The 21,726-nt window shown below is 43.9% G+C and overlaps 1 protein-coding gene across 2 annotated transcripts in view; it reads left to right on the top strand.

Moving 5' to 3' along the window:
* ZBP1 (Z-DNA binding protein 1) overlaps positions 1-21,267 on the top strand; it is a 236,830-nt gene extending 215,563 nt beyond the window's left edge. For both annotated transcript variants that reach the window (XM_086932516.1, XM_086932514.1), the window contains 2 exons: positions 17,535-17,753; positions 20,946-21,267. In XM_086932516.1, coding sequence (XP_086788642.1) covers positions 17,535-17,753; positions 20,946-21,145 — 419 coding nt within the window. In that variant the 3' untranslated portion in view covers positions 21,146-21,267. The remainder of the gene's footprint in view (positions 1-17,534; positions 17,754-20,945) is intronic.
* The last annotated feature ends 459 nt before the right edge of the window (positions 21,268-21,726 follow it).

The raw sequence follows: 21,726 nt of genomic DNA, 5'->3' as shown, positions 1-21,726 counted from the left end.
GACCCACGTCTGAGCATCCCCAGCGCACTTATGGCGGTATTTGCAAACAAAACAGGTGATGGACCGAATGTGGATCAATGTCACACATTCTTCCCAGTCTAAAGATCTGGGCCCAAATCCATCGTTTTTTGCACTCCACACCACCCTGGGTTAGACAACGGCGATATGCAAATCAGCTCTGACCCTGTGCCCCATGGGAACAGTCCAGTCCGAACTACAAAAGCCATGTCCTTCCCAGAACGGAATCAAGCATCCGAGGACCGGACTGGTTTCGAGGTAACACCTCTCATCAGCCCGGCTAGCTTGACTCCAGTGGTGTGGAGTGCCTGGGACCCACGTCTGAGCATCCCCAGCGCACTTATGGCGGTATTTGCAAACAAAACAGGTGATGGACCGAATGTGGATCAATGTCACACATTCATCCCAGTCCAAAGATCTGGGTCCAAATCCATCGTTTTTTTGCCCTCCACACCACCCTGGGTTAGACAATGGCGATATGCAAATCAGCTCTGACCCTGTGCCCCATGGGAACAGTCCAGTCCGAACTACACAGCCATGTCCTTCCCAGAACGGAATCAAGCATCCGAGGACCGGACCGGTTTCGAGGTAACACCTCTCATCAGCCCGGCTAGCTTGACTCCAGTGGTGTGGAGTGCCTGGGACCCACGTCTGAGCTACCCCAGTACACTCAGGGAGAAAATTACAAAAAACAATTTGATGGACAGAATGTAGATCAATGTCTTACATTCACCCCAGTACAATGATCTGGGCCTAAATCCATCGTTTTTTGCACTCCACACCACCCTGGGTTAGATAATGGCTTTATGCAAATCAGCTCTGACCCTGTGCCCCATGGGAACAGTCCAGTCCGAACTACACAGCCATATCTTTCCCAGACCGGAATCAAGCATCCGAGGACCGGACCGGTTTCGAGGTAACACCTCTAATCAGCCCGGCTAGCTTGACTCCAGTGTCGCCATTGTCTAACCCAGTGTGGTGCTACCCCTGCGAACGTAGGGGCATATTTACAAGGGCTTTATCTCCACTTTTTTGGCTTTCAAAGCCAAAAAAGCGGAGGTAAAACCAGCGCCCTATTTACAAGAGGGTGCTAACATGCATAATCGCATGTAGCACCCTTTTTTCCAACGCCTCCCTTTGCGTCTCCAATGAGATGCAAAGTGGGCATTACTGGGCGTTCCCCAGATGGGCTACCTTGCAAATATCGCTGATATTTACATCGCGATATTTACAAGGTACCCCAAATGATTTTAGCACAAATTAGATTTCGGCGAAAATGGCAGTTTTTGCCAAAGTCTAACATCTGCTAAAATCCTGACTTAGCCATCCCTAACATAGGGGGTGGATTATGCTGATACGACCCTGTGGGTCGCATCAGCAAGGTTATCGCCCTTTTGCAGGGAACATCGCTGGAAAACCAGCGATGTTCCCTGCAAAAGGGCGATAACCTCGCTATCTCTGGAATTTTTATCGCCCTGGAGTAACGCGTTGTTAATTACACACTACCAGGGCGATAAATACCAGAGATAGCCTGCGATAATATAATTATCGCTAAGCACGGCCAGCGATAATTTTCGCTGGCCATTGTTAATATGCCCTGCAGGCTTTAGGGCATAAAACTTGTGCTGATATTTTGAAGAACATTTTTAATTTGAACATGCACTAATAGATCTGCCAGGTGTAGTGAATTACAATAGCATAACTTCATTTCATACAGCTGGACTTTCCCCACCCCTTCTAAGCCCAACTTTCAATTCCTTCAACTTGGGTTGTACCAGATATTTTCCTCAAGTTTGAATGATTGCAAGAACATTGGAGAGCTTCATCACTGTCAGGATTCTGATTATTTTCCAGGCCTTTAAAAGTAAGATTCTTGTTTTTCTTCCTACATTAGTGTGATCAAGATCAATGCCTTTGTAGGTTACACTTATGACAACTTTTCTTGTCCGCAGCCCATACATCACGTTTAGAAAAAAACACAGTTGATGGACAGAATGTAGAACAATGTCATACATTCACCCCAGTACAAGGATCTGGACCTAAATCCATCGTTTTTGTGCACTCCACACCACCCTGGGTTAGACACTGGCTATATGCAAATCAGCTCTGACCCTGTGCCTCATGGGAACAGTCCAGTCCGAACTACCAAGCCATGTCTTTTCCCAGACCGGAATCAAGCATCCAAGGACCGGTTTCTGGCTATCAGCCTTCTTCAGCCTGGATAGCTTGACATCACATTTAGAGGCTTTGCGTAAAGCCCTCACTTTAAACTTCCTTCTTGGCACAATTGCCATTTAAGGGTGAAGCTCATTATTAATTTTCTGCTCCATAAATTATCAGTGAGCCAAGTCACTTGCTAAATGGCTGAGATGCAATACACACTTAAAAGATACTATACCAAAGACTGTTTTTAAGCTGTTCATATTTGATCCTGTGTACATATTAAAATTGCTACATTCATTTGAATAATTAATTTAGAACACATAGCCAGCGTACCTTTAGAGAATTGGAAACGTAGGATAATGTAGAGATAGCTAATGGGAACCGTATAATTGACCTCTGGAACCAGGAAAGAAAAATGGAAATAGTTGAGAAAAATGGTTGAGGAAATTGTAAAGGAAACTTGAGGAGAGTAAAAGATCCAAAATAGAAGGAGAATTATGGTAGTGTTAAAATCTATTGCTTTGTGTGTCGCATTAAATGCTTAGTCATTTAATGTTATCTAGACAAGTCTCCTTTAATGTTAACTTTGGACTTAACACATGCTTAAAATCAATAATATGTATCAACTTGTGCAACACACGCAAACATATCTTAGCAAATCATGGGATAATACATTTTTAACAGCATTAGATTGTGACATAAATACATTATAGATCAGAATACATTCCTCATACAAAGAAGTGGGCCTTTTTCAGAGTTTGCCAGATGGAATACTCCGTCACAGATGTGGAGATTTCCCTCCGCTGTATTTCAGTTGCAAGCCTCTGGCACTTTTAATATGGCAAACAGGATATCCGCCATGTTTGAAGGAATATTCTGCCCACTTAACTCTACATATGGCATTATAAGGCAGGCTTTAAAAATAAAAAGCTAACAGGGGAAACTACTGTAAAAGTAATGTTGTTTTCAGAATTTACATAAATAATCTATAATCTGGTAGTACAACATTGTTTTATGTAAATAAACCTTTATCAACCACTCCGGCCTTTATTGATGACATTGTGCATGAGTAGTGAGATGCTCGGCCACATACTGTGGTTTCATTCTGCACATTCCTACATGTACAGTTCTTTACACCCAAGCGATAGATGTCATAGCTGACAGTCAGAGGCTGACTGGCTAGCCTCTGGTGGGCTTGTGTGATGCTTCTGGCAGCCCAGCGGGATGTCCCTTATGCAAACATATACACTGTGAAAAATGGCCTGTAAATGGTTGGTGTTTGCTCACAGCATGTCTGAGAAGGAGACCTTACAGCACAGAAGTGCGCTTCCCAACACAACTTTTTTTTTTCAAAACAGTTTATTGATAGATCACTCAAAAATCGCAGAACCCTGTACCCCAGAGGTATCTACCAGGCATAGGTACATCTATAAAACAATGTAATCCATCATGATTTTAACATGTAGTATCATTGCAAATAATGAACCCACCTCCCTACCCCCCCCAACAACCCCCAACTCCCATCCCGCCCGGATCCCTCCCCCCCTGCACGGTCTCTGACAATTCCAACCATCCGAGTACACACTTCCAGTGGCACAGCTCGCTCATACATCCAAGTCCGGGTCTTGCTCTGGTGGAGGCTCTAGCCACAGGCCCCTGTAGTCGGCCCATCGCTTCCAAATTTTGTAATGCTTACGGGGGCAGCCTTGAGCAAGAAATATGGGTTTCTCCATCCCCATACAAAAATCTAGGCCCCTTTTCCATGCTACAAGTGACGGGGCCCGCGGGTCCTTCCACGCCCTCGCTATATCTCGTTTGGCCACCGTGAGTCCTAGAACAATAAATGTCTCTTATAAAGGTTGCCTCCCACTCCATCTAACACATGCAACAATTCCAATTGCGGTGTTCCCAACACAACTTTTAACATATGTTTTTACATTACGAGAAGGTAAAAAGGAGGGAGGTGAACACCTACAGTGATTTGATCCTAATGAAGCAGGGACCAACCCCAAAGCCTTTAGTGCAGTCGAACAGTTCAGCATTTGATCTAATGGTCAGTTTGCTCTTGCTGGTGGGTGCCCTGCTCTGTTTTAGGCAGTAGTTAAGGAATAGCGATGTGCAAACTTTGTATGTTACCTAATTGAGAGAGCTTTGATTGCTGCACACTAGCAGGGCAGAAACCCCCCCACCCATTTCCTACTGGCGGAGGCATTTCTGTCAAGCAAGGCAGTAGAAAAAGGTGTATCATCTGAAGGCAGAAAGTGCCAAGCAGAACTTCCTCCTTTGAGACATCATAAGATACTTTCCTGAGGACGAAGGTAGAAGCAGGGGAATAAATAGAGTTCTATTCCAAATTGAAATGCAGTTACTGAATTCTGGCAGTTGATTTAAGCATATGAGTATTGGACAGCGTTGCTGAATTTCAACCATTGATTCATAATTATACTTGTTGAAGTCATCCATTTTAGGGTCAGGATGTACATTGGATCTGTTTTCAAGAGATGATGTTTACATTGCTCGTAGAGTAGGAGTTGGGTCATCTACCTTCAATCACTGGGCTTTTCTGGATCAGTCTTTTTCAGCCTTTGGCATGCTGGATCAGCCCAGCAGAGTATTCTCTCCCTCAGTCATAATATTGGCTGCTTGAGTATATCCTTCCTCCTACAGGGTGCACACGTTGCAAAGCATGAGGAACTACTTTACATCTAAAAAGTATAGCTATCACACATTTTATCATATTAAAATGCATATCTCATAGATGTATTTGTTAAGTAGTGAACCTGAAGCAGTTCAATGGGTTATAATATTTATTAGGTTCTAGGAACAACACACCATAGACAGGAGTGAACAGTGTGAGAGGCGAGATGAAACTGACCAACCGTCAGCTGTAACAGAATACTCAACTGTCTCTGAGGAACTTCAAGCTGTCAACATTCCAGCTGGTGTCATCGCCATAACGCGCAAGGGAAGGGGCGCGCGAGGGAGAGGGTGAAAAGCAAAAAAAGGAAGCAATAGGAATAACTAATGAACACAACACATCTCCTTTCCTAAGGACATTTTAACCCCTTATGCGCTGATGACGGAACCGCTCCGTCATCAGCTGCGGTGGCGCTGTGCTGATGACGGAGCGGTTCCGTCATGGCCCGCCCGCCACTCATGCGCGGCACGAATTCCCCGCCTCCGCTGAGCGTTCTATTGAGCGGGCGGGGCCATGACGGAACCGCTCCGTCATAAGCAAAGCGCAACCGACGCTGGTGACGGAGCGGTTCCGTCACCAGCATGCGCCCGCCGCTCTTCCGCCCCGCCTCCTTAGCACTGCGGCGAAATAACCGCCGCAGTGAAGGGGTTAAAGGGGAAAGGATGACCAGGAGAAGCACTGTAAAGAAAAGATTAACTAGTCGCAAACAAAGTCTTTGTACTTGCTTGGTGTAACCAAGCTGTGTACATATCTACTGGTGCTTGCTTCTTCTTCTATAGTGTCTCTTTCTAAAACATGTTCATGTTCTGACAATTGACTACCTTCCAAACGTAAAGAGCCACCTGTATCTCATGTGATGAGATCGCTCTTCTCATCCATAATTTACCCTACATCCTGATCTTCTACAGATGTGGTAATGGTACTAGAGCAAGGTGATACCTCTGAGTCAAAAGAGCTATGGTCTCTGTATTCACCAGTAGACTCAATGAGTTCACTGTCATGTGCCTCAATGCTAGCATTGCTACCAGCTGGCGTAGATGTGCTATCTCCTTCTCCGTCCGAATCATAATTTACTTCTCGCAACCAACCATAGTTGTCTTCTTCAACCACAACGTCCCCTTCCTCCACGGGGTTTCCATCAGTGATGTCCTGTGTGATAACATCAGATCTAGTACAAACAGAAATGGAGGAGGCATACCAAACCTTACCATCACTGAGGAGTGCAGAGTTACAAAATACTTTTTCTACAATTAACGGATCTGTAAACCTATTCTGTCCCTTCCAATGTGTCCACTCTTTTCGACCCTCACTCTGTCTCCTTCTTTGATTTTGATTTCTTTGCACTTATGTTTACTGTCAAACTTCTCCTTACTCAGTATTTGTGCCTCTTGGATTCTTTTTCTGACTGTTTCCGCCGACCAGTCTGTCTTCCTAGATTTCTTGAGCCATCAAATATTGTCCTTGGGAATAGGAGTCCTTCCTCTCATAATTTCAAACGGGCTTACCAGAGTATTCTCCCCTGGTGTTATTCTGTACCTCCAAATCATTTTGTTAACTTCCTTCTTCCAACATTTATAATTGTTGTTAGATAATCGAATGGTGCCTTTTATTACTATATTAAATCTTTCCACGGCTCAATTGCCAGCCGGGTGATAAACAGAAGTTGTTTTGTGGCTAATACTGTACCTCTCAATCAATAAAAAAAAAATCTCTGACATGAGTTGACTTCCATTATCACTTACTATCGTTTTCAGTATGCTTTCATTCGTGAATATACCGTCCATGAAAGTGACAACGTCGGTTTCGTCCACCCTCCTGCAAACTTTTATTTCTGACCACTTGGAGAAGTGATCAACTAAGACCAGTATGTGTAGTTGTTCCTCATTGAATTTTATAGGTCCCATTATATCTATTCCTACTCTCCCCCATGGCATGCTTGGGCATTTCAACGGTTGTAGAGGGGGTCTGAGAGTTACCTACGTTTTATCTGAATTCTCACATGGTATGCAGTTCCTTACCGCTCTTATCAATTACGATAGCACAGCCTGGCCACTAATACCAATTCTTAATTCTCTGTTTAGTTTTATTAATGCCCAAGTGTCCTTCATGGCAAATGTTGACTATTCTTTCTCTTAATTTGACTGGTGGTATCACTTTGCCCTGTCTTAAGATGAGGTTCTCCTCCATGGACAACTCACTCCGCAGTTCCCAGAAAGGTCTCAATTCATTTTTCAGACATTTCTTCAAAGGCCATCCCTCTACAATCAGTTTACTAACTTCTTGTAATGTTTCATCCTTCAGATATTCCTTATTCCACTCTTCTTTCTGTATGCTTGGAAACTCCTCAATTATGCTTGCCACACAGGGGGGCATAATAACAAGGCGGACGATATGAAATTATCACCGCTTTTGCGGCCGTTTTCAGCCGAAAAGCAGCGATAATTTCATCGCCTTATTAGCAAGCTGTCGCTAACATCAGTTAGCGACAGCTTTTAGGCAATAGTGAGCGGTTTGGGGCCCGCTTTGCATGTCAGCGATATTTATCGCTAATGACATGCAAAGTGGGCGTACCCAACCGATTAGCGACTGAAAGCAGTCGCTAACATCCCTATCACCTATTATCAACGCATGCACATCGATAAAAAAATTCACGCTCAGCGTGAATATCACCAAAAACGAACGCCTGCTCAGACCACTTCTTGACCTGTATATCCAATAGGAGTTGGATATTCAGGTCAAGACCCTATTGGCGTTAATGCCTGAATACCGCTGGTTTTCCAGCAATATTCACGCATTTCGCCGCTATCGCCGAATATTTTATCGCATTTGAGATAAACATTGCTAATAGCACGTTGTCTCTGCAATAAAATCCGGCGATGTGCGGCGATAAAAAAAATTTCGCTGAGCTCATTTAGCGATAAATATCGCTAGTTGTTGATAATATGCCCCCAAGTTCCTCTTCCTTTGCTCCTTTTTCCTCATTTTGTAAGGGTAGCCTGCTTAGGAAATCTGGCACTACATTTTTGACTCCTCGCAAGTATTGTACATCATAATTGGAATCTAACAGTCTTATTGATAAACGTGCCAATCTTGGGGACACGTTGTACAATTCTTTGACTGTGAGTACTTTGACAGTGGTTGATGGTCGCAATGTAAAATTACCCTTTTACCCCAAATGTACTGATGGAAATGTTCCAGCCCCCACATGCAAGCTAAGGTTTCTTGCTCAATATCTGAGTATTTTTCCTCAGTGGAAGTTAATGAGCTAGATGCAAATGCGATGGTGACTTCCTTACGATTGCTTTCCATTTGTGTGAGGACTGCTCCTACACCCTTTCCGCTGGCATCAGTAGTTACCACGCAGTCCAGACTAGTATCAAACCCTTGCAGGGGTGGTGCTTCACAAATATTTTTTTTTTAGTCCTTTGAAACTTTCTTTGCAACATTGTGACCATTCAAGTTTGTTTTTATTTTTCAAAAGTGTTCTTATGTTGTAAGTTTTTGCAGAAAAGTTTCTTACAAATTTGGAGTAGTACTCCACTAGTCCTAAGAATGCTCTAAGTTCCTTCTTGTTCTGTGGAATTGGAGCATCTTTAATAGCTTTGAGTATTTGTTTTTTAGGTTTGATTCCTTCATGTGTTATTTCATGACCCGGGTAGGTGAGAGTTTTGTTACTGAACCTGCATTTCTTGTACTCTGCTGTCATTCCCCATTTTTCCAAGATTTTAAACACCTGTTCCAGTCTCTTGTCATGGTCATTCTGATCTCTTCCCATCACCAGAATGTCATCCTAGAAGATGAGTAATTTTTTAACTCCTTTAAAAATTTCTTGCATAAGTCTTTGGAATAACGCCAAGGCCGATGCTAAACCTAAAGGTACTCCTTTGAATCTGAAACACCCGAATGGTGAAATAAAGGTGGTGAGGTGTCTGATTTCAGGATGCAAAGGTACCTTGTGGTAGGCAGCGGCTAGGTCTATGGTAGAGAATACAGTAATTCCTTTAGTTAGCGATAGCATCTCATTTATTCTGGGCAGTGGGTATTGGTCAATAAGGATATTTTTATTGAGGTCGCGCAAGTCCATGGATAATCTCAATTTTCCATTAAGTTTCCTTGCGACCACCAGAGGTGCGACCCATTCAAAAGATTCTGTAGGCTCAATTATCTCAGCTTCTAGTAATTTGTTGATTTCTGTTCTTACCTCTTCCTTAAGTGTTAACAGAATGTATCTAACCTTGTGTAGGCAGGGAACTGCATCATCTTTAAGTTTAATTTTGTGTTGGAATCCCCTCAATTTACCTATTTCCCCATTAAATACTTTGGGGAACTTCTCAACTAAGTTATTACACTGTATTATGTCCTGTTGCATGAATAGTACAGGTTCTGAGCTGTTGGGGTTAAGAGTGATGCCAAGTTTTTCCTGGTCTTTCCATCCAAGCACTGAAGGCCCAGTGGCCGCTACTTACAACTTACTGCTTGTTTCTCTCTCCTTGGATGTAAAAGTAAGTTCCCTAAAACCTATAAGTTCAATAGGTTAACCCATGAATGTTTTGAGAGTTAAATCAGGTTTTTCCATATGCCCTCCTAACTTTTGTTGGAATTTATCTCAGTTGATTATGGTGCAGGGTGAACCAGAGTCTGCGACTGTTTCAATATTCACACCTCCAATCTCCACTATGCACATGGGTTTCTTCTTTTTGCATTTCCCTTTTTCCTAACCTTTTGTTTCTTCCGTTACATTTAGAACACATAAGTTGTAATCAGAGTCATCTAATGAGTTTTTTCATCCTCTTTCTCATCCTCTACATATTTTACATTTTCTATAATTTTTCTTATACAAGCTTTTTGAAAATGTCCTATTAGTCCACACTTTGTACATTTGTTTTTCCTTGACGGACATTTCCAGTCGTTGGCTAAATGCTTATTGCTATCACATCGGTAACATTTTAATTGATCAAACGTTTTCATTTTACCTTTGTATTTTTGTCCTTCTTTGTCTTTATTCCTATAATCCATAACCTTATTCTTCTTTCCGCTTATTTTGGCCACTACAGTTGCATCATCTGTTTTACTTTTATTTTCATTGATGACTTCCTTGGCGCAACGTCCAGTCAATTCTGCTTTCTTTACAATTTCAATAACTTGTTGAAGTGGTTTCTCACCATTTGCCCATAATGCGTCTTGTATGTTGGGATTAGCAGCACACATTACTATCTGATCCCTAATGAGATCAGCGTGCATGTTTTCAAATTTGCATGAGAGTGCTAAGTTCTTTAAGACAGAAACATAGCATTCTATACTTTCCTCCTTACCCTGTTTCCTTCTGTAAAATGTATATCTGTGTACGGCAACACAGACAGTTGGTTTATAATAACCATCTAAGTCCTCTATGGCATCATTAAATACATTTCTCTCTCCTCCTTCTGTACTTTTTTCGTGATATTGTTGTACACCTTTAAACCACCTGCTCCCAAACAGTGCAACAGTATTTTCTTTTTCTCCTCTGGTTTAAGCGGTTCGTTCGCCTTATCAAATGTCGAAATGTAGTTGCAAAAGTACTCCGTCCATTCCTCCCATTTTACCACTGGTACTCCTGCTCCCTTTAAAAATGCTTCTGGAGGCTGTAAATTGTAAATATTCACTTCGGTGCCGTTTTTTACTGCATTCGGGCCCGCACCCTTTAAAGTTCTCCTTACGTCTTCTCATCGTCTGCTCGCCACCACAGTCTGTCTTCATAGCCGCTGTGCCCTCCGTGACACCATAAATCATTCACTTCGAACTCCAAACTCGTCCGACTTTCCTTCGCTCACAACCTTCCCTATTAGTGATATGCTGCTGAATTGTTTTTCTTTCAAAGCCGGTGAGAACACATTTTTCTTTTCTCTTTTTCACATCTCTCCTGTCGTCATTTAAGGTAAGCGTCAGTCTATTTTGTTTTTTTTCATCATTCCTTCGCCTTCTGTAAATGTATCTTTTATTTTTCTTTCACATTCACATTCTTTCGACTTGCCTTAAGTAATGCTTGTCTCGTGGGTGGTGAGAAGATATTTTCTTCTTTTATATTTCCTTTTTGAAGTTCCGCTCAACTTTTCATTTATTTTCAGATTTCACTTCTTCTTTCTTTCATTTCTTCCGTGGGTTCTTCGGTGTGTTATCCAGGTACCTCGTCACCATAAATGTTAAGTAGAGAACCTGAAGCAGCTCAATGGGTTGTATTATTTATTAGGTTCTAAGAACAACACACCATAGACAGGAGTGAACAGTGTGAGAGGCGAGATGAAACTGACCAACCGTCAGCTTTAGCACAATACTCAACTGTCACTGTGGAACTTTCAGCTGTCAACATTCCATCTGGTGACATCACCATAACACGCAAGGGAAGGGGCGCGCGAGGGAGAGGGAGGAAAGCAAAAGGAGGAAGCAATAGGAATAACTAATGAACACAACAGTATTGTAAACAGAAAGCACTCCTTTTTAGGTCTCGGACTAGCGTCGCACTCCACAGCAGTGTGGGCAGAGCCCTTAGATTTAATGTTTTCTAGATGTTTTCTACAGTGGGGCTTGAACCCGCCCCTCTTCTCCATTGGCTGGCTTCCTAAACGAACGCCAGCCATTGGAGGAGAGGGGAGTCAGTCCCTTTAAGCCCCGTCTTTTTCAGATTCGGAGGCGTCTTTTTACCTTCTTTCTTGTTTTCTTTCTCTCCTCTTCCCATTGGCTGGAATTTTACCTTCCAGCCAATGGGAAGAGGAGAGAACGAAAACCACGCCCCCGAATCTGAGAAAGACGCTGGTTTCTCCGAGGCATTTCTGCCTCGCCTCGGAGAAACCTGGTGGTGTTCGACTGCCCTCCCGGCGGTTTTTGCAGCTAACTGTATTTTTTTCCACCCACTTCTAGAACTATTTGCTGTGAGCTCACCGGTGCCAGCCGTAAATGCGAATCAGATTGTTTTATTCTGCGCACAAGAGAGTAAACTGAACTGTCAGTAATACTTTGGTAAAATGAATCCGGCATTCTATTTTCATGGGAATATATAAAGCAGCACGTATACAGGACAGTATGGATTAGCCTGTTCAATGCCAGTCTCTGCCCCCGAGCCCAGCACCCATCCCTGCACCGCTCGCCTGACTTGCTCTCCAGCTGCCCGGTCTGAGCAGGACAGAGCGTGTCTCCCTCTGCCACTCCCCCCTTCAGGGCACAGCTGCCTGTGCCACCTGCAGTCCTCGCCCGCTCCCGGCTCGTAAACTCTAACCCCTGCTGGGCTCATCTGCGCACTCTGTTGTGGGGTTCTTGGGTGTGAAAACAAATGGGAAAAGTGTCCGTCATGGGGCCCAAGTGCACTCTGGGCGTCCAGCTGCCAGAGTCCCTCCAAATGTGCCCCTGCTTTTTGCCCATCACCCCGCCCCTGAAGCTTTCGCACCCGTCTCCAGCGTGTCCTGTGCGCCCCAGCCCCGCAGTGCCAACACCTTGGCGTGCCTCGCTGTGCTTTCTACGTGCCTGTGGACACCTGCCCTCCCCTGCACTCCAGTGCCCCTAACTACCCTTCAGACCTTGGTGCCAGGCTGCCCTCCACCCCCCGCGGGCCAGATCCCTTTCCCCGGGGTGCCTCGCTGTGCAAGCCCTCCCCGTGCGCCTCGATGCGCCCCTTCCTCGGGTGCCCGCCCGGCCGCCCCTCCCCCTGCAGTTCCTGCCTCGCCTGCCCTTGAGTCACCGCCCCTTCCCCCCGCCTGCGGGGATGGATCGGGGCGTGGATGGCAGGGGAGGTCGGGGTGGGGGAAGCTGCGCGCACCAACTGTCTTTTATAGACACAAAAGAGTCTGTTCGGCCTCTGGAGTCCCGGGCAGAGCAGGGGGTGCCACCCACAAGGACCCGGCAGAGCACCCACCAGGGTCACCCTGCACCCCACCCACCCCGTGCCAGTCCGAGTCACCCTGTGCCAGGCGCCCCACCCAATCCCGTGCCAGGCGGAACTCCCATGGGGTGACTGGACCCCACCCATCCCGCGTGCCCAGAGCAGCAGCACGCGAGGCACCTGCACAAAGAGACCCATCCCTGGGTGCACATATGTCTAGTGAACTGATCTGGCTACTAGCAAGGGACTAGTGGGCGGGTAAGATGTCTAGTGAACTGATGCTGAGGCAACTGACAAGACAACAGAACGCCAGGCTACTAAAAAGGGATCCTGTGGCGAATAAGTAACTCAGGGTCTGATTACCAGTCAGCTAGCCTGGAGGTTAAAATCTCTATAACTGTTTCCCGGGCTGCAAACGGAGTTACTAGTCAGACTACTAACCAGGGAATCTGGCGCCATCATCATGACAGGAGACTGATTACCAGGGGAATTAGGATGAGCAGTCTAGTAAGAAAGCTGACCTTCACACAATTAAGAAGGTATCAAAATATCAGAAACCTAACCAGGGAAGCCATGGTTAACTAATAGAATTGATCTCCTTCGAAGAGCCTCCTCTGTTCCCGGTGAGGTTTACAATGTGCTCCAAGAAGGCTTGGCATGGTGTTGTGTGTGTGTTGTTGTGTGTGTGGTGGTGTGTGTGTGGTCTTATGTGTGTGGTCTTATGTATGTAGTGTTATGTGTGCGTGTGGTGTGTGTGTGTGGTGTGTGTGTGTGGTGTGTGTCTGTGTGGTGTTGTGTGATCCTCTGTGAGACACCGGGGTCTGTCATCTGGAATGGAAGCTTTGGTCAGATGGGGAGCATGGAAATGTTGCGCTTCTGTGAAAGAGCTGGCAGGTGATTGGGGTTCCCCTTAGGAGCCAAAGACTCTAAAAGCAGTGCCCCTGTCTTTAACACCACTACACCAGTGTGCCTCAAGTAACATGTGCCAGGTCTTCTAGGTGCCTGGAACAACGTCCAGTGAAATCACTGGACTTCACTGGCACCAAAGCACGTCATTCTGCAGAAGAGTTTAGCATGCTCACAGCAGCGCGCTCCACCACGGCACACGACGAAATATCAAAAACACATACACATTAAGACAGAACAACAGAAGGCATTTCACCCATACCAAACATGCTGTTATTCGAGTTCTGGGGCTTCTAAGAGCATATGGCTCCGTCAACTGTCTTTTACACGTGTTCCTTTTCTAGGTATTGGGGCGTGCACTAGACTATAACACACAATTATATCTGTTTACTTTTCTGCTGAACGGAGCTCCACATCCCGTGACACCTGAGGGACAGAGCGGCTGAGAACGGCGTGCGCAAAACAGGGACACCTAAGAACTTCTTAGTAAGAAGAGGGAAAGGGAGGAGCAGGGCACAGGCTGAGAACTGCATGAAAACTGGACGTAAATACACTCAGAGTTGTAACGGGCACTAGGGTGGTACTCTCACGGTTGAGGTGAGTTTGCTACTGATAGCATTCCTTCTGATTTCCCCTTAATAAATGTGCAGCCGTCTCGGTCTGTGTTTTATATCTTTAGGATTGTGCTCTTGGTAAGCGCTGGTTGGATGTGTTGTTACCTGCTATTAATGTTACACTAACTTGTGCGTCTCAAACCAAACACCACCCACCTGAATAAGGCTCTATGTGTGTGTGTGGCTCTGTGTGTGTGTGTGTGTGCGTGTGTGTGTGGCTCTGTCTCTGTGTGTGTGGCTCTGTGTGTGTGTGGCTCTGTCTGTGTGTGTGTGTGTGTGTGTTGCTCTGTCTGTGTGTGTGGCTCCGTCTGTGTGTGTGGCTTTGTGTGTGTGTGTGTGTGGCTCTGTCTGTGTGTGTGTGGCTCTGTGTGTGTGTGGCTCTGTGTGTGTGTGGCTCTGTGTGTGTGGCTCTGTGTGTGTGTGGCTCTGTGTGAATGTGTGTGTGTGGCTCTGTCTGTGTGTGTGTGTGTGTGTGTGTGGCTCTGTCTTTGTGTGGCTCTGTCTGTGTGTGGCTCTGTCAGTGTTTGTGTGGCTCTGTCTGTGTGTGTGTGGCTCTGTGTGTGTGTGTGGCTCTGTGTGTGTGTGTGTGTGTGTGTTGGTCTCTGTGTGGGTATTTTTTTGTAGGTGGGTCTGTGTGAGGATGGCTCTGTGTGTGGGTAGGTGGGTCTGTGAGGGTGGCTCTGTGTGTGTGTGTAGGTGGGTGTGTGTGTGTCTGTGTTTGTGTGTGGCTCTGTGTGTGTGTGTGTGTGTGTGTGTGTGTGTGTGGCTGTCTGTGTGTGTGGCTCTGTGTCAGCTAATACTCTCTACTACTCTCTAATGCTCACCTATTGCCATTGTAAATGACAATACCATTTATTTATGTTTTAAAAAAACAAAAAATGAAAAAAATACCATTTGCAATGCCAATAGCTCTAACTTTAACAAAGCCGAGACCATTGCATTGTAAATGCTTGTTTGTATTGCAACAGGTGTATTTTTTTTAATGTTGACTCAATTCCAGCAATAACTGTCACCAAAACCACACCACTACCAGTACAATAATCACTAATACCTTAATACCTCACCACGCCACACCACACCAACAGCAATAATACTGTCAATGCCACCTACACCAATATCAATACCACCACTACCATCATCAATACCACCACAACAAAAGCCACCTCGCACAAGCACAACTCTTCTGATCCTAATCGCATCCCAGCCACATGGGTGAAACTAAATGCAGTTACCCTCGGGGAATGTACGGGAAGGTTGCTTTGACTGCTTTGGTTAGAACCATGCAGGCAGAGTTTGCGTTCAATCAAGCTTGTCTATGCACCCATTTTAGAGTCTAAAACATTCTGAACCAACAGTACCATGTATTAAAATCCCTGTCTCTCCATGTGAACCATTTCCAATCCTTCCATCAACCAGCATGAAGACATAAACTGACCTATTCCCGCCCTGGCTGCGGTTAGCTGCAAACATTCTTCCATGTCTTACAATGCAGGATCTTCATGGCAGCCAGCTGCATATCATGGACACCTGGGTCTGAAGGCATCCATGGCATAAAATAATAAAGAATCAGAAAATAATCTGTTCTGGCACAGACATGCTAGGCTTCTCCTGGGTGCGTCATTCGGGTTACAATCCTGCCTGTTTCTGCCAAAGTGAGTTACTATTTTTTCCTAGGATAGAGCTTACACAGGTTGTCGACTGCTCACTTCTGTTGCATTCATGGATAATTCATCGCCATCTGTTCTCTTGGTGTCCACGAGACACGGTGCTGAGATGCTGCTGCTTGGCAGAGCGTATTGTACATGACTCATGGAGACAAGGAGACACTTACTTGAGGATGTTCATGACAATCGCAGAGGCATATTTGAGAGAAACTAGAACACCAAGCAGAGGGCGGATGGGAACACCGCCTGTCCGTAAAACGCAGTCTATGGCAAACAAACGAGAAGATTTGATTGGTGTATATGCTCTAGAGAGTAGGAGTAGTAGTAGTAGTAGTAGTAGTAGTAGTAGTAGTTATTCTTATTATTATCCGCCGTCCTTCTACGTCTTCGTAGTAGCAGCCACTGCTATGGTCAGTACTATGGTCATCATTATGCTTATTACTTTTATGGACAAGATTTGTGCTAAAGATCCTGCACATTCTTCTGCCTGCACATTATTTCCTTCTTTAGTGCATTAAATGCCCTGCCAGCTAGCACTAGATGTTCTGTTTTTTTCTACTGTATTAACCCATTCCTCATATATAAGGCAATTGAGTTTGGCTGGATTTAGGAATTCAATTATTGCCACATTTATGTAGGGCAATAATTATGCATAGTGCATATTTAGGAGGTATGCCTTTGCAACAGATGTTTTTTTATTGTTTTGCACTTTATGTTTTCACATGGAACTCCCAGATTTATCTTTATGTCCAGTCTTGGGAATGATATTCTATCAGATGTTCCTCACACTCTCTGATCGTGGCTGCATTAAAATATGCAACCTTACTTGTCACCGCCTCAATGGCTTAATACCGCATTGATTTTCAGTGGCTTCTAACAATTGGTTGAATCAATTTCATGATACCGTGTGACTCATAGAGACACATTTGCCAGAAAAAAAAACCTCACTTAGCCATCTTACTCCACCACTGCTAGTGGTCTAAGATATTTCAAACATCCCTGCTGCTATAAAGACCCAAAGATTGAAAACCACATTGGTTGGCAACACGGTTTTTGCTGTTGGAGCAACTACTGATTGGGCCTCTGCCTGTAGTCTGCAGAACTCAACCCATCCTGGTCTCTTTTAGGAAACACCAAAACACTCACCTGTTTCACTTCTGGAATAAACGACACATTGCTCACTGTTATCTCCCCCTTTATGCTAACCGTTTTTCATATTTAATGTGTTATTTAACCTAGGTCTTTATAAGGCGCTAAAGAACCACTGTGATGCATGCACACTATATAAAACTCAAAGAAATAAAATAAATAAATACAAATCTGTGTCATCTAATACAAAATTGGCAATATTATTTTGGCAGCCTGGTCTGGCTACTAGTGTTGAACATATGTACCATTTTAAGATCGCCGCCTTCCTAGCCTAGCGCTACACTTATGAACATATTTCATGCCTCAACTCTTTCTAATCAGAACACTTCTTTAACCAGAGTGAGACTTATCATCTACTTAGGGTGGTCAGCCATTTTGCAGAGATTATCTGCCCTTGATAGCTAATATCCATGATTGACTCATAAGTGCAGCCTCGTCACCAAACTATAGCTAATTCAATATGTTTTATGTAGGTTTTGATGCGGATTCACTTTCAGACGACACTGTATCATCGTCAGAAAATGGCGATACAACTTACACAATAACAAGGGATCAGAGATCTGACCAGAACATCACCATAAGAGACTCTGCTGTCAAGAATACTGTGATTGCCAATGATACCCAAGTGATACTTGGTGATGGCATCGACGACCATCTGTCCCGACTGGCCTCGAGATTGAGACTCGATGAAGGTATGCTTCTATTATCTATGATGTACTTTTTCTTTGTAGTCTTCCTCTGAAAATGTTAACCTCTTCGATGCTTATGACGGAACGGTTCCGTCATCAGCGTCGGTTGGGCAGTGCTGATGACGGAACCGTTCCTTCATGACCACACCCGTTTTTCGAATCTTCAGCACAGCGCGAAAATTCGCGCCGCGCTGAAGAGGTTAAAGTGATGCTGAAACAATTGCTAAAAAAGTAAATTCATTAGGGGTGGGTGGAGCGTTTGGTTCTGCCTGTGGAATTGGTGGAATTCGGGTCACTCTGCGTTACTCTTTGATGCGGAGTTCGGGCGAAATTCTGCCGATTGCTGTGTGGCGGAATTTTTCTCCAGCGAGGTTCCAGAACATATGAGAGAGATTTGGCATCCCAAATGCTAGTAATTGTACTAGTAGCAACTTAAGTTACTACTAGTAACTTAACTTTGTGAATACAGAAAAGTACTTTTAATCTAGCTTTACCTTTGTAGATCAGGCCCTCAATGTGGGCAGCGTAGACCCAGGACTGCTGGAATTATGAGGCAGTGCCTGACCAGATTATGCACCAAGGCTGACTAAATTATGCAGCGAGAAGCCACACATTATATGGCAATTATGCCAGCCTCTTCTCGTTAAAAAAGATCTCTGAAGAACGGTAAATACATGTCACTAAGAGGATTTAAGACACCGGACCTTAAAAAGACAGCAACATATTTTGATTCTGTAAACTCTGAGTGCCCTGTGGAAATAACCGCAGCTTTGAGAACAGTGTCTGATGAGAACAAGAAAGGGTGTTTTTTTTAAATAAAAAATATCATGAGGTGTCCACGCGGAAATCCCCCAAAGAGTAATACTGTACAACTGTCATCTATTTCTATGGCTAATTACAACAATCAACTTTTGAACGTAATGACTTACGCTTGTGAAGTCTCTGCACAGCATTGAAAACAATGCCCATTTGTGCTAATTTTCCTTTATTAGAGAACAAATATATTTCTTGATCAAAATGCAAATTATGCAGCAAATGGTGGATTGTATGGTGAATGCGGCAAATTCATATTTCCATATAAAAACACAGCGGATGCATAGCCGCGTTTTCCCTGTGGCCCTGAATGAGAACTAATTTCCTTAGAAACACATTCACAGTTTTGACTCATCCTTATGAAACACAGAGGGTTCATGTGCCTGCTGAAAAGCACAACTTGTAACATGCAGATCCCAGATTTGTATTTTACGTAAATAGCTCAGTGAGTTTCTTGCTTGGCCACAGAGATAATTTTGTGCTAAGGTAGCACACTGAACTATGAACCAGTATCTAAGAGCTCCATCTAAGCAAACACTTAGGGGCATATTCACAAGCCCCTCTTGCCAACTCAACGTCACTTTCAGTGACGTTGTGGTGGAGATAGGGGCCTCACCTTATTCACAAGGCAGCGTTAACCCGCTTAACGCTGCTTTGTGAATAGGCCCCCTTTCACGCTGTGTTTAGCATGAAAGGGGGGTGCAGTGGGTGTTGTGGTGGGCGTTCCACTGCAACACCCATTGATATTTACGCTGCCCCCTACTCACAAGGGTAAATGTAAAAATGTAAATTGATACTTGTATAGGGTACTACTCACCCGCAAGGGTCTTAAGGCGCTTGTATGAATACCGCTGTGGAACCCATCCTGGCTTTCCCTGTGAGGCGTCCACTCCTGGGCACCCCCAAGGTGGAGGCTAGGCATCCTTAGCGTTGTGCAGTTGGCAGTGTAAATAGGAGCTAATGCCAATCTTAAGACCAGGAAAACCCTGGTCTTAAGTTGGCGATACAAGGAAAAATGCTCTATTTCTCCTCGTTTTTGCATTTTCCATGTGTGCTGCCTTGTGCAGCACACATGGAAAATGCAAAATGCCATGGTTTGTTTATGTACAGGAAGGTGTCCCTTGCCGTTTTGTAACTTACATGTGTGCTGTATGAAGTTGCAGACATGTAAGTTACAAACTGGCATTTTAGGTTTGTCCATGTGCAGGAAGGGACACCTTCCTGTACATAAACAAAACCTCCCTGCTTGCAGACACCCTTAAACTCTGGTGCAAGGGTGACTGCATTGGCGCTAAGATGTGAAACTTAGCGCCATCGCAGGGGGGAAAGCAAGGCTGCAACGTGAATATGGTGCAGCTTTGCTTTTCCGAAGTGGCTGAGAGCGGCGTTAAACCAAGAAGGCTGACGCCTCTCTCCACCACTTCCTTCTGAATATCCCCCTTAGAGCATATTTTTTTCTTAACCATTCATTACTCCAAGGTTGCTAAAAAGATTTCCTTATGGTGGTATACATTCTTACAGGTATAAACAAACCCAAAACAAACCTGTCTATATAATGCCTACCAGTATGGATGACATGCAATTCCTACACCTTATAGTCCACATTGACTTATTTAACATATACCATACTTTGATTTACAAACTGGTATGATTCATTGTCTTTGTATAATGTGTGTGTGTGTGTGTGTGTGATATAAAGCGCTGTGACACTCAACATTATTAGGAGTAGAGCTATAAAAGAAATTAAATAAGGGGCACCAAAGGAGATTAGTTGTAAAGAAATCCACAGAGAGGTGAAGGAGTGCGATGCCAATTAAGTTAGTCGCATTAGTCCACAAGGCACCACCAATATTTAAATAGCCACAGTGGACGGATCCAGGGAGGACCTGGCTTGTCTGAGCGTGCTGGGCTGTTCCCATGAAGAACAGGGTCAAGACTGATTTGCAAATGGCAAGGTCCAAAGTGCGGTGGCGTGGTGAGCAAAACAATGATGAATTAAACCCAGATCTTTGTGACTGAGGGTGAATGTTTGCATTGTTCAGGATTCCGTCCATCATTTATTCCTTTGCTGTCCCACAAATCAGCAGCCACAATCACGGTAGAACTTCTGCATTTTTGTTCCCCAAAAAATGTGCTGTAAGCTTTTAGGGTAATGTTTTTAAGAAAATAGAGTACTTTTGAACCTTTGCCAACTTTTTTTTAGCTTTTTTGGGTCTTCTATCAGTATTCGAACAATAATTTTTTAGTTTGCAAATAAATAGTATTTTAATAACAAATACCTTCCTGGATAATTCAATTTCATACTGATTGGTTGGAACAGTTGTCTTTTCCCTAATCATTGAGAACCACATTCTTTAACCTATGTCATGATTGTTCTTCCAGAAAGTCATTGCAGGTTGGACCCGACCTCACCCAGCATGTCAAGCTTGGTTTCTATTATTCACTCGCAAGTCAAGAATGCTAACCTTGGGAATGACAACTACATGACCATAGAGAACGAGAAGGCAAGTCCAGAGAACAGCGAGTCTGAGGAGGAAAAGGACGAAAAAGAAGAAAATGTGCCAAATGAATGCGGGCATTGATGCAGTCTATTTTTATTTAAAAACATTACTATTTTTATAATGTATTTTGCACAAAATGAGAAATATATTTTAATTTTTGAAATGTAAGCCACTTCAATAAAATGTGGTTTTGATTTTAGGAATCATGGTGAGCTTGCATCCTCTCCTTATGACTGCTATCTTTTTGGTCAGGACAGTAGGAAGAACAGTTCCATGTTCTTTTTTTGTTTATTAAACAATTTTTATTTCAGGATTACCATGACATTATTTTATAGCTTAAGCACAGGTTACTTAGTCAATTTTATATTACGACATACATTTGCGTTCCACTTGTGGCGATCATCGCTGTGCGCTATGAAGCTAGTTACAAGGCACATGATTACTAGGCTACATATCACTGTTTTTCCTGTTACAACCGAACTATATTTACAGTTTGCCTCTAGGCATATAAAACCACAAACATCACAAAAATATAAAGGCATAGCAAGACTAGTCAGAAGTTAATTTGGCAAGTTTTAGAATGTTATTGGGTATCGTGTGGAGTTGTGGCGCAGCAGATTGTTCCAAGACAATATGTCATCTTTTATATCAAGTATATGTCA

This window comes from Lissotriton vulgaris, chromosome 7 (assembly GCF_964263255.1).
Source record: "Lissotriton vulgaris chromosome 7, aLisVul1.2, whole genome shotgun sequence".
NCBI lineage: Eukaryota > Metazoa > Chordata > Amphibia > Caudata > Salamandridae > Lissotriton > Lissotriton vulgaris.
The sequence above is the reverse complement of the archived record's forward strand: the minus strand, read 5'-3'. Positions and strand labels throughout refer to the sequence as shown.